This window comes from Bubalus bubalis, chromosome 4 (assembly GCF_019923935.1).
Source record: "Bubalus bubalis isolate 160015118507 breed Murrah chromosome 4, NDDB_SH_1, whole genome shotgun sequence".
Lineage (NCBI taxonomy): Eukaryota > Metazoa > Chordata > Mammalia > Artiodactyla > Bovidae > Bubalus > Bubalus bubalis.
The window spans coordinates 11154669-11167738 of record NC_059160.1 but is presented as its reverse complement, the minus strand read 5'-3'; the positions used below and the strand labels follow the sequence as shown (position 1 = coordinate 11167738).

General features: G+C 57.0%; 1 protein-coding gene across 14 annotated transcripts in view; it reads left to right on the top strand.

The window, feature by feature from the left end:
* The window catches only part of CACNA1C (calcium voltage-gated channel subunit alpha1 C), a 463540-nt gene extending 454003 nt beyond the window's left edge, over window positions 1-9537 (top strand). For all 14 annotated transcript variants that reach the window (XM_044940916.2, XM_025282935.3, XM_025282924.3 and 11 more), the window contains 4 exons: window positions 248-354; window positions 620-723; window positions 2009-2338; window positions 3137-9537. In XM_044940916.2, the coding sequence (XP_044796851.1) occupies window positions 248-354; window positions 620-723; window positions 2009-2338; window positions 3137-3439 (844 nt within the window). In that variant the 3' untranslated portion in view covers window positions 3440-9537. The remainder of the gene's footprint in view (window positions 1-247; window positions 355-619; window positions 724-2008; window positions 2339-3136) is intronic.
* Window positions 9538-13070: the final 3533 nt, after the last annotated feature.

Genomic DNA, 13070 nt, shown 5'->3' with positions numbered 1-13070 from the left:
GCACGGAGGGGTCCAGGCCATTCCAGAGAGAAGCTGTGGACCGAGAACTGTGTTCCAGCTTTCTCAGCAATGGTGACCAACGTTTGCACACCTGCCAGCATCAGAGGCGTGGGGGGCACACAGGGAACAGGCCAGAGAAGCTGGGAGCTTCTGCTGCCGCGTGGCCTATAGAAAGCAGCGTCGGGGGTCCCCTCACTAAGAGAGAATCAGAAGTCCTGGGGTGACAGTCTCAAGTCCTGTGTTCCAGGCTCTCCTACCAGGATGACGAGAATCGGCAGCTGACTCCCCCCGAGGAGGACAGGAGGGACATCCGTCTGTCCCCAAAGAGGGGCTTCCTGCGCTCCGCCTCCCTAGGTAACCCCATCCCCTCCCACCTCCCTGGGTAACCCCACCCCCTTCTCTAGAGGCAGTCACCCCCTCCCCAGTGATGACAAGGCACACAAGGGGGACCAAAGAATGTCAAGGCCTGGCTGCGATGGCCTCCCAGACGGACCCCAGGGTGGAGCTGGCCTGGGGCTGGGCGTGTGCTGCTGCCGCCTCTGTGCGGGGACGTCCCTGCCTGGGTGTGAGCTGTCGCAGCCGCGTCCTCCTTCCGTGCTGAGTCGTCCCTCGTGTGCAGGTCGGAGGGCCTCCTTCCACCTTGAATGTCTGAAGCGACAGAAGAACCCTGGGGGAGACGTCTCTCAGAAGACAGTCCTGCCTTTGCATCTGGTTCACCATCAGGTAGCCCCACCTGGGGACAGGCCGCTGCCCCTGCCCCGCGGGCTGGGTGCCCTGTGACGAGGAGCAGACCTCCAGACCCCCAGGCGCCCTTCCTGTCCCACACCACTGCTGCGTCCCCTCCCCCTGCCCAAATAGCCTCCAGGGAAGGGCTCTGCGCACCCAAGGACCGTGTACCCCCAGGCAGGACACCCAAGCGGTCCTGGAGAGCCCCTGGGAGGGTGGAAGGACCAGCAGCTCTCATCTCCCTCCAGTGGCCAGCTGTTCCCTCCCCAGAACCAACTGTCACTCGTAGCTAGAGCCTGAACATTGAGCAGCACAGAATTCAATCCGTGAAATATGGAAATAACCAAAGAATCTTCCAGCAACATGGTCAGGGCAGAGATATGTCAGGAAAGAAGGTCCAGGCAGATTCAGTAGTTGAACTGGCTCTTGGCCTGAGTGATTGCAAATGAGGGGGTGAAACCCAAGACCCCCAGCTTCAAGCTACTCTTAGGACCTTAGACCCGACGGAGGTTTCCAACAGCTGAACAATCCCTGAGGCCGGTCTCTCTTCTCCTGGCAAATCAGGGTCTAAATTGGACTCTCCCCCACCTTCTCACCTCCTTGATTACGCTTCCTTATCATGGGCTTTTGCTTTAAATGGCTTTTTTATCCCAAAGGTGTTCGGTGCCCATCAGGGCTTATAGTCAGCACAAGACAGACAAAGCGGCTCTGCCCGGGTGAGGGCATTTCTGCTCAGGTTTTGCTCAGCCTGAGTGCTGTCGCCAGAGAACGCGTGGTCTCCATGGGGCTTTCTGGAATGTCAGCAGCTCTCTGGGGGCCCCAGGGAGGAGAGGCCGGCAGGCTGGGAACACCACGTGCACTGCTGAGGGATACCGAGGAGCTGGTCTCTCCGTCTCTGCTGATGGTGCCCGAAGGAAGACCCTCCCTCTCTTTGTTCTGCCTTCGTGATCCCCTCCAACCCATCTTTGGCCCTCAGGCTGGGCCTCCCCTCTAGGCAGGGTCATTCCCCATGGCCCATCACATCAGAGCTGATGGAGAGAATACACAGCTAACGAGGGCAGGGCTGGGACTAGAGGGAAGATGACCGTGAGCCCTCTGGGCCTTGGCCTTCTGAGCTCAGTGGAGAAGGATCCCGGCTGACTGATGTCACAGGGTCTGTTAGGGCAGTTGAGACGATCCCTGGGTCTGGGTGCGTGACTGGGAGGGTGCAAATGCCGGGAGGGGTCAGAGACAGGGACAGGGTGGAGGTCCCCTGACTCACACTCTTCCATCCTGTCCACAGGCGCTGGCAGTGGCGGGCCTGAGCCCCCTCCTGCAGAGAAGCCATCCTCCCGGGACCCTCCCCCCACCACGCCTCACACCCCCCGCCACACCTGGCCCAGCCTGGCCTCCGCGGCCTGTGCCCACCCTGCGGCTGGAGGGGGCTGAGTCCAGCGACAAGCTCACCAGCAGCTTCCCATCCATCCACTGCGACCCCCACGTCGGGGAGCCCACACCCTGCGGGGTTGTTGGCACCCCCCGGAGGGCCCGGCCCGTGTCACTCACTGTGCCCAGCCCGGCAGGGCCCCAGGGCCGTCCGTTCCATGGCAGTGCCAGCAGCCTGGTGGAGGCGGTGAGTGCTTGGGCAGTGCCTGAGGACTGGGCAGTGGGGGGGTTCAGGCAGAACGGAGGGGACCCTGGTTCTCCCAAGCACATGGAACATCAAGTCTCTTGGCCAGAAAGACACTCACTCGGGTCTCCGAGAGCAGGCTGAGGAAGAGCGGTCACACCAGCCAGATCAGTGGAGCCCTGCAGGGAGGGGGCCGTGAGGGAACTCAGAGCAGGAGGAGGGGAAGAGGCAGGTGGGGAGCAGACTGGACAGGAGGGGGTCACCTAGGCTCACCTGCTGCATCCCCAAGGCCACCAGGAAGGGGGCAGGTGCTTTGGGACAAACGGGGCAGGTGCCAGGCATGTTCCACACACACGCGCACGCACACACACACACACACACACACACACACACACACACTGTCCCCGGATCCTCAGCCCCAAAATGCAGCTGGGGCACTGGGCCAGGTGGCACCAGAGAAGCCTGAAAGTTGCCTGGGAAGAGTCCCGTGAGGGATCAGGGCACCCCCGGGGGAGGATCCGGGGGAGGACCAGGCCCCTGCTTCCTCCATGCACGCAGCCTGCCTGCATTTGATGACGATACCCCACCCCGAGAGGTCTCTCCTCGGGCCTGCACGCCTGAGTGTCCTGGGGGCGCTCCGTCACACTCCTTCCTGGCATGTAGGCACATCCACACCCGTGTGCACACATACACGCATACACACACACTCTCTCTTCCCCAAGTGACCCCTCGGAAGCCCCTGCGCCAGCCCCACGGGGAAGGGCTGGGCTCACAGTAACGTCCCCGGTCCCTGTCTCCCAGGTCTTGATCTCGGAAGGATTGGGGCAGTTTGCTCAGGACCCCAGGTTCCTCGAGGCCACCACGCAGGAGCTGGCCGACGCCTGCGACATGACCATCGAGGAGATGGAGAGCGCAGCCGATGACATCCTCAGCGGGGGTGCCGGGCAGAGCCCCAACGGCACCCTGCTCCCGTGTGCAAACTGCAGGGACCCGGGGCCGGACCGAGCGGGGGGCGTGGAGGACGCAGCCTGGGCGCCCAGCGCCGAGCCCCGCCAGGGCGCAGAGGAGCCCCGGGACAGCAGGGCCTTCGCCAGCGGCCTGTAGCAGCCGGGCCGGAGACGCCGGCTTTTTATTTGTCTCAATGTTCCTAATGGGTTCGTTTCAGAAGTGCCTCACTGTTCTCGCGGCCTGGAGTTAACCGGAACAGCGTCTTCATTCATTTCGTGGGGACAAGACCAAGTCGGTGGCCAGGAGAGGAGCAGCCGCAGTCCGTGTCCGGCGGGGGGCGGTGGGGGCGGGGGCGCGGGCACCAGGGAGGGGTCCACCTTGGCTCCCCAGCCCTCACCCAAAGGACCCTATGCTAAACGGGTGTCTTTCAACTTTGCTTGTAAAAAACTCATTTTGCACATATTCTGTATGAGCCTCACTGTCCCCATAGAGCCAGGGCCCTGTGCGTCCACAGAAGGAAAGAGGACCCGGCCCCCCCTGGGGAGGAGGAGGCCGGCCATGGCCACCCACGCTACCTGTGTCTGGACCCTTCCTGCCAGGCCACAGTCGCGGGGCCAGGGGAGCGGGCATGCCCGCCGGGACAAGACCAGTGGTGACTGTCCAGTGCGCTTTTGTTTTGGGGTTTGACATTTTTCTTGACAGCATGTTGTAGTTTTCATTTGGGTTTTTTTTTTTTAATATATAATTTTGTTTTCCCAGGGGGAGGGGAGAAAGAAGAGTGTTTACAAAGTTTTGCAGCCACGCACCTTACTGTCTTCACTTTTGCAAATGTAGATTGGATTTGGTTTTGTTGTGTTATTTAGCGGTCGGTTTCTTTTTCTACGGAGGATTCAGCTGAGCCGCCGTAGGAGGGTTTTGTCAGCCATCATGTACACCCAATAATTTGTTATAATTTCCGCAGGTAGTGACAAGATTTTTTTGGTTTGGTTTCCTAATTTAAAGGTGTAGGGTCTTGCACAAGCGTGTATAGTAGTGGGTGCCCGGGGTCTCCGAGTGTGTGTGCCGTGTGTGCGGCGGGTGGTGTGTGTGTGGTGGGGGCCAGTCTGCAGCCGCCAGGCCTCCCACAGGTCCCCTTCAGGCTCAGCCGTAGGGAGGTCTGAATCTGGGGCCGTTTGAAAGCAAAAACAAACCACTGTCTCCGCTTCTGAAACGGGAATCAGTAACTGCATTTTCTGTCCCACAAGATATGCAAAAACAATGCAATAATATTCATTTTAAAAATACAATTGTGAGTTGTGTTGGCATTAAAACTGTATTTAAAAAAACCACACAGAAATTTAAGGGAGAAACTCAGAAGGCTTTTCGCTTCGATTTGTTCTATGTAACGTTTCACTGCGTTGATGGTGTTTCTGCTGAAGAGACCGTTATACTTGAATTCAGGTCAGTCTCAGTATTTTACAAATATTTTTTTAAAACTGAATTGCAATTGTGCCAAGCGAATATAATGAATTAAGTTTGTTTTTGAATTCACTTCTTGTATATTTGCTGCATGTAAGTAAATCATTTTGTATTTGGAGTGTGACAAGCCTTACCTTTGAGCTCTTAAGTGCTTTTCTACATGTGGCTGGGAAATGGGACGGCTCTTCTTCTCGCTTGTGTGACGAGTGCCGGCACCACCCGTATGGGTCCCACGCAGGCTTGGGCATCGCTGTTTTGCATATCTTGTGTTCGCTTCTGTTTGCCTCCACTTTCCCGAGCCTGGGTGTGGATGTATCCGTATCTTGCTTTGAGAGACCAGGACTCATCTATTCCACCCTCACTCTGTCCGCTCTGCCCCGGTTCTTGGATTTGGGATTTCTCCGGGGACAGCCCCGCACCGTGAGGGGTCATGGGGTGCCCTGACCAGCCTCTTCCATCACAGGCAGGCACAGGGCCCCCTCCCCCAGGAGAGGTGGCTCACCTCACTGCTAGGCATCCCCCAGCACAAGCGTTCCTTAGGAATGTGTCCACTGACCAGGAGGGTGGAGGAGAGGGAGTCCTCGGCTGGAGCCAAGTAGCAGGTGACATCTCGTCCATCCAAAGTCAAGGGCATCCGACTCACTTCTCCACCTTCAGGGGTCTCCTCCAGAGTCTGCCATCATGGTGTGGCAGCCACGGAGGGAGCAGGATTGGGGGGGGTGCGTGGGGAGCTGGCGGTGAGGATGGGACTGGAGGCACTGGGGGGCATCTCTGTTGGGTGCTGAATCCTCAAGGAGATTCCAGCAGTGAGCATTGAAACGTGACCAGTTTGGGGAAACAGGACCTAGGCATTCATCTAGACCCTCCCCGTCAAGTTGCCTCCAGTGCCTGGCTCACCCAGCCCATCTCGGCGCTGACTCATGTGAGCAGCCCCTTCCTCTGTAAAGATGTGCTTTGCTGTGATGGGCTGATTTTCCTGTGATGGGCTGATGCTCAGCCCCCGGTGAACGCAGGCTGGGGACAGCAGGCTGCGCCCTGTTCCTCCAGGCCCAGCTCTTCCCATCTCAGGCTGCTCCTCGGTGCCACCGTGGTCTTCTAGACCTTTCGTTCAAGTCCCTTGTCCCCTTCCCCCATGTCTGCCTCAGCCACTAGGATGTCAGCTAGGGTGGAGAACAGAGCCTTTCGGCAGTGGTTCCTGGTTCCCGCTGCGCATTTGGCCCCCGGGTGAGAAATACGGGCCCTCAGCGGGCCTCCACCACACACCCGCACACACATGGCCTCCTTGTACTGCCTTTCGTTTCTATTTTGCACTTTCCATCTGTGCCACCAAGTCTCACCGGCCAGCTCGTGCTAGGCCCTGCCAATGGCGCCCTCACCCCATCTCACACCGCAGGCCTCCCCACTGCCTGCTGGTCTGTCGGGAAGACCTGTCCAAGGAAGGGTCTCCCTGGGCCTGAGCGCAGGCCGGGCTAGCACTGGACAGACATGTGACACCTGTCCTCCTGAGCCTCGTCCGCAGCATGGTCCCCATCTCTGCACCTGACATAGCGCCTTCTCAAAAGCAGAGCCATCGAGTCTTCTGAAACCCTTGGGTGGCTGGAGAAAAGCCACAGTGGCCGAGGACCCCACGCGCCTGAAGAGTTTGGGTCCAGGGTTCGTGAACCTGGCTTGTGTTTGTCCGCTGACAGGCAAGCTCTTGTTTCCACCTTGATCTTACAGTTACTCAGGAGCTTGTCTCCTTCCCACCCCCTCCTAGAAAGTTCTTTTTGGTCTTGGGGAAGAAAGGGTGATTTTAACCCCCCAGATTTCAGCTCGATTCATGCGTTTTTCTCGACTTCGTTCAGAAGCTCTCTGTTCCAGTCGCTTCCCTCATCTTCTCAGTCTGGCTGGACCCCAGAGTCTTGTGCACCCCGTCTTTATCCTCCTCTGCGCTCCAGCTTCCAAGCTCTGGGGGTCATCAGGAGCTGCCCATCACGTCCTCCCCACCATCCCCCCCTCAGACCATCTCCCCAGCGGTCAGCTAAGGGCACCTCGCCCTCCAAGTCCGATGAAGCGTCTTTCTGAGGAAAAGGAGCCCCTGGAAGGAAGAGTGTGGAGGTCATGGAGGGGGTGAGGCTGTTTTCCAGGGGGCGGGTGATAGCACGTGCCCCCACCCCAAAGGCCAGGAAACAGAAGGGACTTAGAGCAGCACAGGGAGGAGGTGGCGGGAGCGGGGATCTGTGCTGGCAGCCTTGTCACACCTCATCACAGATGTGGCCAAGGACGGTGGTGGCCTCTCCCCGCCCCGCCGAGGAACCTGCAGGGACAGGCATGTCATGTCTGAGAGGCAGCAACGGCCAGGGAAGGGCAACCTGGTGTCCACCCTCCAGGTGCCCAGGCCAGGCTCTGGTCTGCGGCGAGCACTAGCACAGACCCGAAGGGAAATGGGGACACAGGGCCTGTTTGACCCTCGTGTCTGCAGCTTCTTTCCATGGAAACGTCTGTGGTGACTGCCCACCTTGGCCGGGACGGTAGAGGGGCCGAGACCCCGAGATCTGCTTCAGAAGAAGAAAAAATAAAATTCCACTCCAGCTTATTTCCCAGCCGAACCACCCTCCCCGGACGTGTGTGGTGTCTGCCCCCGCCGCCCCCTCCTCTGCGGACCCCCTTCCCACACGTGGGCCGTGGGCCCTGAAGGCAGGCGGAGGGCACGGGGAGGGGCGACCTGAGGTCACCCTGGGAAGCCAGTGTCCAGCTTTCCCAGCGGCTGTACCGTCAGGGGGACCTCCCTCCCTCTCCCGGTGCCCCCCCACCCCCACCCCCATTTTCCCTCCTCCCCCAGTTGGGTGAGGGGGGGTGCCCTGCGAGCCGATTCTGACATTGTTTCTTTGTGTCTTAATTTATTTTATTTATTTTTGTGTCAAAGCAACAAAGCGCTGCCTTGTGGGGCCAGAGAGCAAACTATCAGGTAAATGGGTTTTGCCAGGCTTCCTGTTGTTGGGGAGATGCTTGAGGCACGCCCGTGCACACGTCTACACACACTCATGTACACACGCACTCACCTGCACACGCGCTTACGTGCACACACACGTGCACACACCTGACAGGGGCAGATGCTGGCCCTCCCAGGCTGATCCTCCTCTTAGAAGGCTGAGCACTGGCTGCAGAGAGAAGCAGGGGTTCCCCCACCCCGGGAAAAGGTGCCCATTGGAGTGACTATAAACTAAATGTCGTTGCCCTTCTAGAACATTCCACCACTCCTAAAATCGAAGTTTTCCTGCCGTGAACTCAGGAGACTTGGTCCACAGCCAAGGGGTGGGTGGGGGGTACCCGGGGGCCGCCTGGAGTGTCAGCAGAGCCCCCTCCTGGATGGTTGCCCCAGGACATGCGGGAGGTACTATGAGGCTGAGGTGGGCCAATGGCTGGAGCCTCAGGGCAGAGCCCGAGGCAGCATTGTCCCCAGAGGCTCCCTTTCTGTGGGAAATCAGGGACATCCGGGCCCTAGCTCGGTTCACCAGGTGACTGAGGAGAGTTCAGGCGAGCCCGCGGCCTGCAGCCCTTTGTGAGGCGTTCAGGTCCCCATTTCAGAACAAGTGGCCTAGCTGGGATCCGGCTCTCAGAAAGGCACCGGGACACTGAGCCCACGTGAATTAACAAGTTTGCCACCTGGGATCGCTTGTGCGTGAGAAACAGTTTCCTCCAAGGTCACATCAGAGCAGCTGTGGGGTAGAGGCTGTTTGTGTTGGGGAGTCGTGTCTGCAGGTCATGTCTGGGCACAGTGGTGCCTGCTCACCACGCGGCCCTGAGGCTCCCACGCCACCGTCCTCGGTGCCCTTGGGTCTGTGGGCCGGGATGAGGGAGACGGGGTCTGGCCTCTGTCACCCACTCCAGCTCCTGCGGGTCCTGCTTCCAGGAGCGGGGCCGGCCAGGGGAAGCTCCTGTGCATAGATGGGTCCCAGCAGGCAAGCTCCCCGCCCAACACCTCCACCGTGGAGAAGCCACGCCAAGGCTTGAAAGGGAAACAGAACCTGGGACTCGAGGGAGATGGCTTGTAAACAAACAGCCCAGTGCCACGGTCTCCCTCACGAGGTGGCCCTGAGCCCCAGACGTGAGGCCCTGGGGGGCCTGCCTGTATCGAGTGCATCCCCCCACCCTCAGAATCCGGCCTTGACCTCCCACCCGATGACCTGCTTCCTGCCTTTCCCCCTCCGCATCCCTTTATTCTGGAGCCCTGTGCAAGGAAGCTCTGCTCCGAGGCTGAGATGTCCAAGGTGAGCAGGTTTGGACCAGTCTGTGATGTGGCAGCGAGAACCACCCATGGAAAACATGTCCACTGAGGGTGAGGGTGGCAGGCTCCCGCTGGTGAAGCACCAGGCACTTCTTTCCTGTTTTATGTGGATGCCCCTCGAGCCGCCCAGCCGAGGTCCTCCATGCGGGAGGGTCCAGACACAGCCCCTCTGCTCCTCTCGTCACGGCTCAGAGTCCCCTCAAATCCCCCCACTCACAGAATCACACTGGTTCTCAGACAGTCGGCACCCCCCCCACCACGCCCCCCACACCTCCCTGCGGGCCCTCTCATGTTGTAAATACTGTTGTACAGTTTGTAACATCGTCACCTGAGTCAGTGGCCTCGCCCATGTCCCTTCTCACTTCGAGAAAGGCCAGGGCGTCGAGAAGAGCTTCAGGGCCATCTCTGTGAGACGCTGTGTATATTCCTGTAAGATTGCATTTTTATCTAAGGAATGATGTTATTTAAAAAACAAAAAAACAAAAAAAAACAAAAAACAAGAATTGCAAATAAATTTCTTAACAATGTCCTCGTTGGCTTGGTCGTCTTGCCCTTCTCACCGCCTGGACCGTTTTCTGGACTTGCAGGACCGTACTTAACCCCCCACTGACGTCTAATCCCCAAAGGGGAAACTCGGGGACTCTGACTCCGGGCATGGTCTCCAACCTCATTGCAGTGACTCAATGCATCCCCCACATCTTCCTTTCGGTTAATGGTCAAAGGTTGAAAGGGGACAAAAGAGAAGAAATTAAATGGATGATCCACAAAATCCAGATGCTTCTCCTCTACCCACCATCATATAGAAAAAGGCACAGCACTGGTTTTGAATGAAGCAAGGACATGGAGATGGGAGGGACGGGAACAAGGGATGGTGGGAAGAGGAGATCATGTGCATGTACTCTGGGTTCTCCCCAGCGGTCCAGTGGTTAGAACTCTGCGCTCTCACCACGGACAGTACAGGCTGACTTCCCGTCAGGAAACGAAGGCCCCACGAGCTGCAGGGCCGGCCCAAAAAACCTTTATTTTAAATTACTTTGAAAGCTATAAGCATGCAAAGTGAAAGTGAAAGTCACACAGTTGTGTGCGACTCTTTGCAACTCCATGGACTGTACAGTATTCTCTCCAGGCCAGAATACTGAAGTAGGTAGCCTTTCCCTACTCCAGGGGATCTTCCCAACCCAGAGATCGAACCCAGGTCTCTCACATTGCAGGTAGATTCTTTACCAGCAGGGCCTCAAGGGAAGCCCAAGAATACTGGAGTGGGTAGCCCATCCCTTCTCCAGGGGTTCTTCCCGACCCAGACCCAGGGATCAACCTGGGGTCTCCTGCATTACAGGCGGACTCTACCAACTGAGCTATAAGGGAAGCCCTATAAACATTAAAGCTTCTTTTTTATTATTAAACTGATTCAGCTGCTAAGCTGCTAAGTCACTTCAGTCATGTCCGACTCTGTGCGACCCCATAGATGGCAGTCCACCAGGCTCCCCTGTCCCTGGGATTCTCCAGGCAAGAATACTGGAGTGGGTTGCCATTTCCTTCTCCAGTGCATGAAAGTGAAAAGTGAAAGTGAAGTCGCTCAGTCATGTCCGACTCTAGAGACCCCATGGACTGCAGCCTACCAGGCTCCTCTGCCCATGGGATTTTCCAGGCAAGAGTACTGGAGTGGGTTGCCATTGCCTTCTCCAACTGATTCAGACCAACCTTCATAATTCCCTGTGTAAAACTAACCAGTCCCAGAAACAACATCTTAGTTAGAAATAGTTACAGATCATCCTCATGGACAATTGAGTCCATTCCGGGAATTCACTGCTCTCCCCACTCCTCTGCTGGAGCCCCACCCCCTACTTCCACCCGGTACCCTGAGCTCTGGAGTCCAGGCTCAAGAAAGGAGAAGGACTCCAGTAGACACTGCTTGTCCAGCTCCGGGAGAAGGAGCTAGGTGGGCACCCCCCAGGAGCTGCCCCTCCAGTCACGGTCAGCAACAAGGCGTTACCAGCAATGACAAAGTGCGTGCCAAAGCTTGTAAATGATACTTTCGATCAGCTGAGACAGACTGGAGACTTGCCCTGTGATTAATCTGTTCTGCTTGGGTTATGAATGCCTCCTTGAGTGGCGTAAGGGAGCCAGGCCCCACCCTGGGCGTGGCCAGCCTGTGAGAGGCCCTCAGCCTCCCTGCTGCTCTGCTCTCCAGGGTCAGAGTGGGTCTGGCTGGGCTCCGGCCTCTTCCCCTCATCAGGCCTGCTTCTGCCCACTTCTCCCTTTGTCCCCACAAGGCAGATGTGGTTATTGATCTGATTGCCCAAAGAACTAGGTATGAGTTGGGCCTTGTTCATTGGAAGGACTGATGCTGAAGCTGTGACTCCAATACTTTGGCCACCGATGCAAAGAGCTGACTCATTTGAAAAGACTCTGATGCTGGGAAAGATTGAATGCAGGAGGAGAAGGGGACAACAGAGGATGAGATGGTTGAATGGCATCACCGACTCGATGGACATGAGTTTGGGTAAACTCTGGGAGTTGGTGATGGACAGGGAAGCCTGGCATGCTGTGGTTCACGGGGTCGCAAAGAGTTGGACACGACTGAGTGACTGAACTGACCTGGGCCCGTGAGGGGACAGGGACACCTGACATTCCCCTGCACTTGCTGCTTCCTGCTTCCACGTCGTGAACAGAACTAAGCCCTCATTCCGTGCGCCTCCATCTCTCTCCCCATCTCCACGCAGCTTGCCGGGTAGGTGGCCTTCATGGACTCTCAAGCCCCTGCAACCCTCTCCCCTAATGTTGCCTTTTTAAAACCCTTCCCTGAAAGCAAAGGGAAGGCCAAGTCTTCTGAGCCTGAGTGGCCCGTTCTCCCCACCTGTCCCCACATTGCACATCTTGCATTAAACACTGTTCTTTCACCACAACCCATGAGAGCCTGGAAGATTGGCTTTACTGCGCCCGGGCAGGTAGACCCAAGTCTGGTTCAGGACAAATGAAAACAGATCCACAGATACAGAGAACAAATCAGTGGTTACCAGGGGAAAGGAAAGAGGAGAGGGGCAAGGTAGGTGCTGGGGAGGAAGAGGAACAAACTATTATGTATAAAGTAGATAAGCTACAGGATATTGTACATTCCGTTATAATAACTTTAAACTGAGTGTAATCTATTAACGTATTGAATGACTATGTTGTACACCTGCAACTGATACAATATTGTAAATCAACTACATCTCAGTTTAAAAAAAAAAACACCTGATTATTTATATGTAATCCTTGTGCACACAGAGCTGTAGCTCTGTGGCCTGGGGTAAATCACATCATCTCTGCAGGCTTATTTGCAGGTCTATAAAACCCACGTCACCACCCCACAGATGGTGGTGGCAGTGGAACCTGGCCAGGCCGGGCCTCGTGTCTGCAGAGCAAACAGGGTTTCCCCCTCCCCTCTCATCTGGGTCTCAGGCTCTGCAGGCTTATCCGTCAACCTGCTCTGTGCAAACCCAGAAATGAGCTCCAAGGAACTGAATGAGCACCTGGATCTGAGAGCACAGAACACAGGTTGGGGGGGCAGTGCTGAGCTCCTCTCGGCCTTGCCCGGAGGGTCACTCTGTCCCCTCCAGCCAGCACCCCAGGACTTGCTTTCTGAGGGACCCCAACTCCCCAACAACCATTTCCCCCTTGGGGTCTGACTTCTGTCCCCCGACCCCAGTGGGGCTGCGCCTTCACAGCTCAGCAGAAGCCTCTCAAGGCCTCCACCCTGGGTCTTTCTGAGTCTAGAGCCTCAGGCAGGGGTGGGCCTGGGGGCCTGACGAGGTCTTGATGAAACTAAAAGTCTTGCTTCTCTGCTGGTCACCAGGTGATTGGACTCCGCAGGGACTGTAGGGAGACAAGCTGCGGTGGTGGTTTCATAGCCTGGACCCTTTAAACAGGTACATCGCACACAGTATGTCAATAGATCTCTACAGAGTTGTCCAAAGGAAATCAAGTAATACGGCGGCTGACCTCGTAGCCTCCTGGTGTGATGTCCTGTGAAATACACAGCATCACCTGGAAGGTGCTCTTGCCGAAGCATTTCACCTGAAT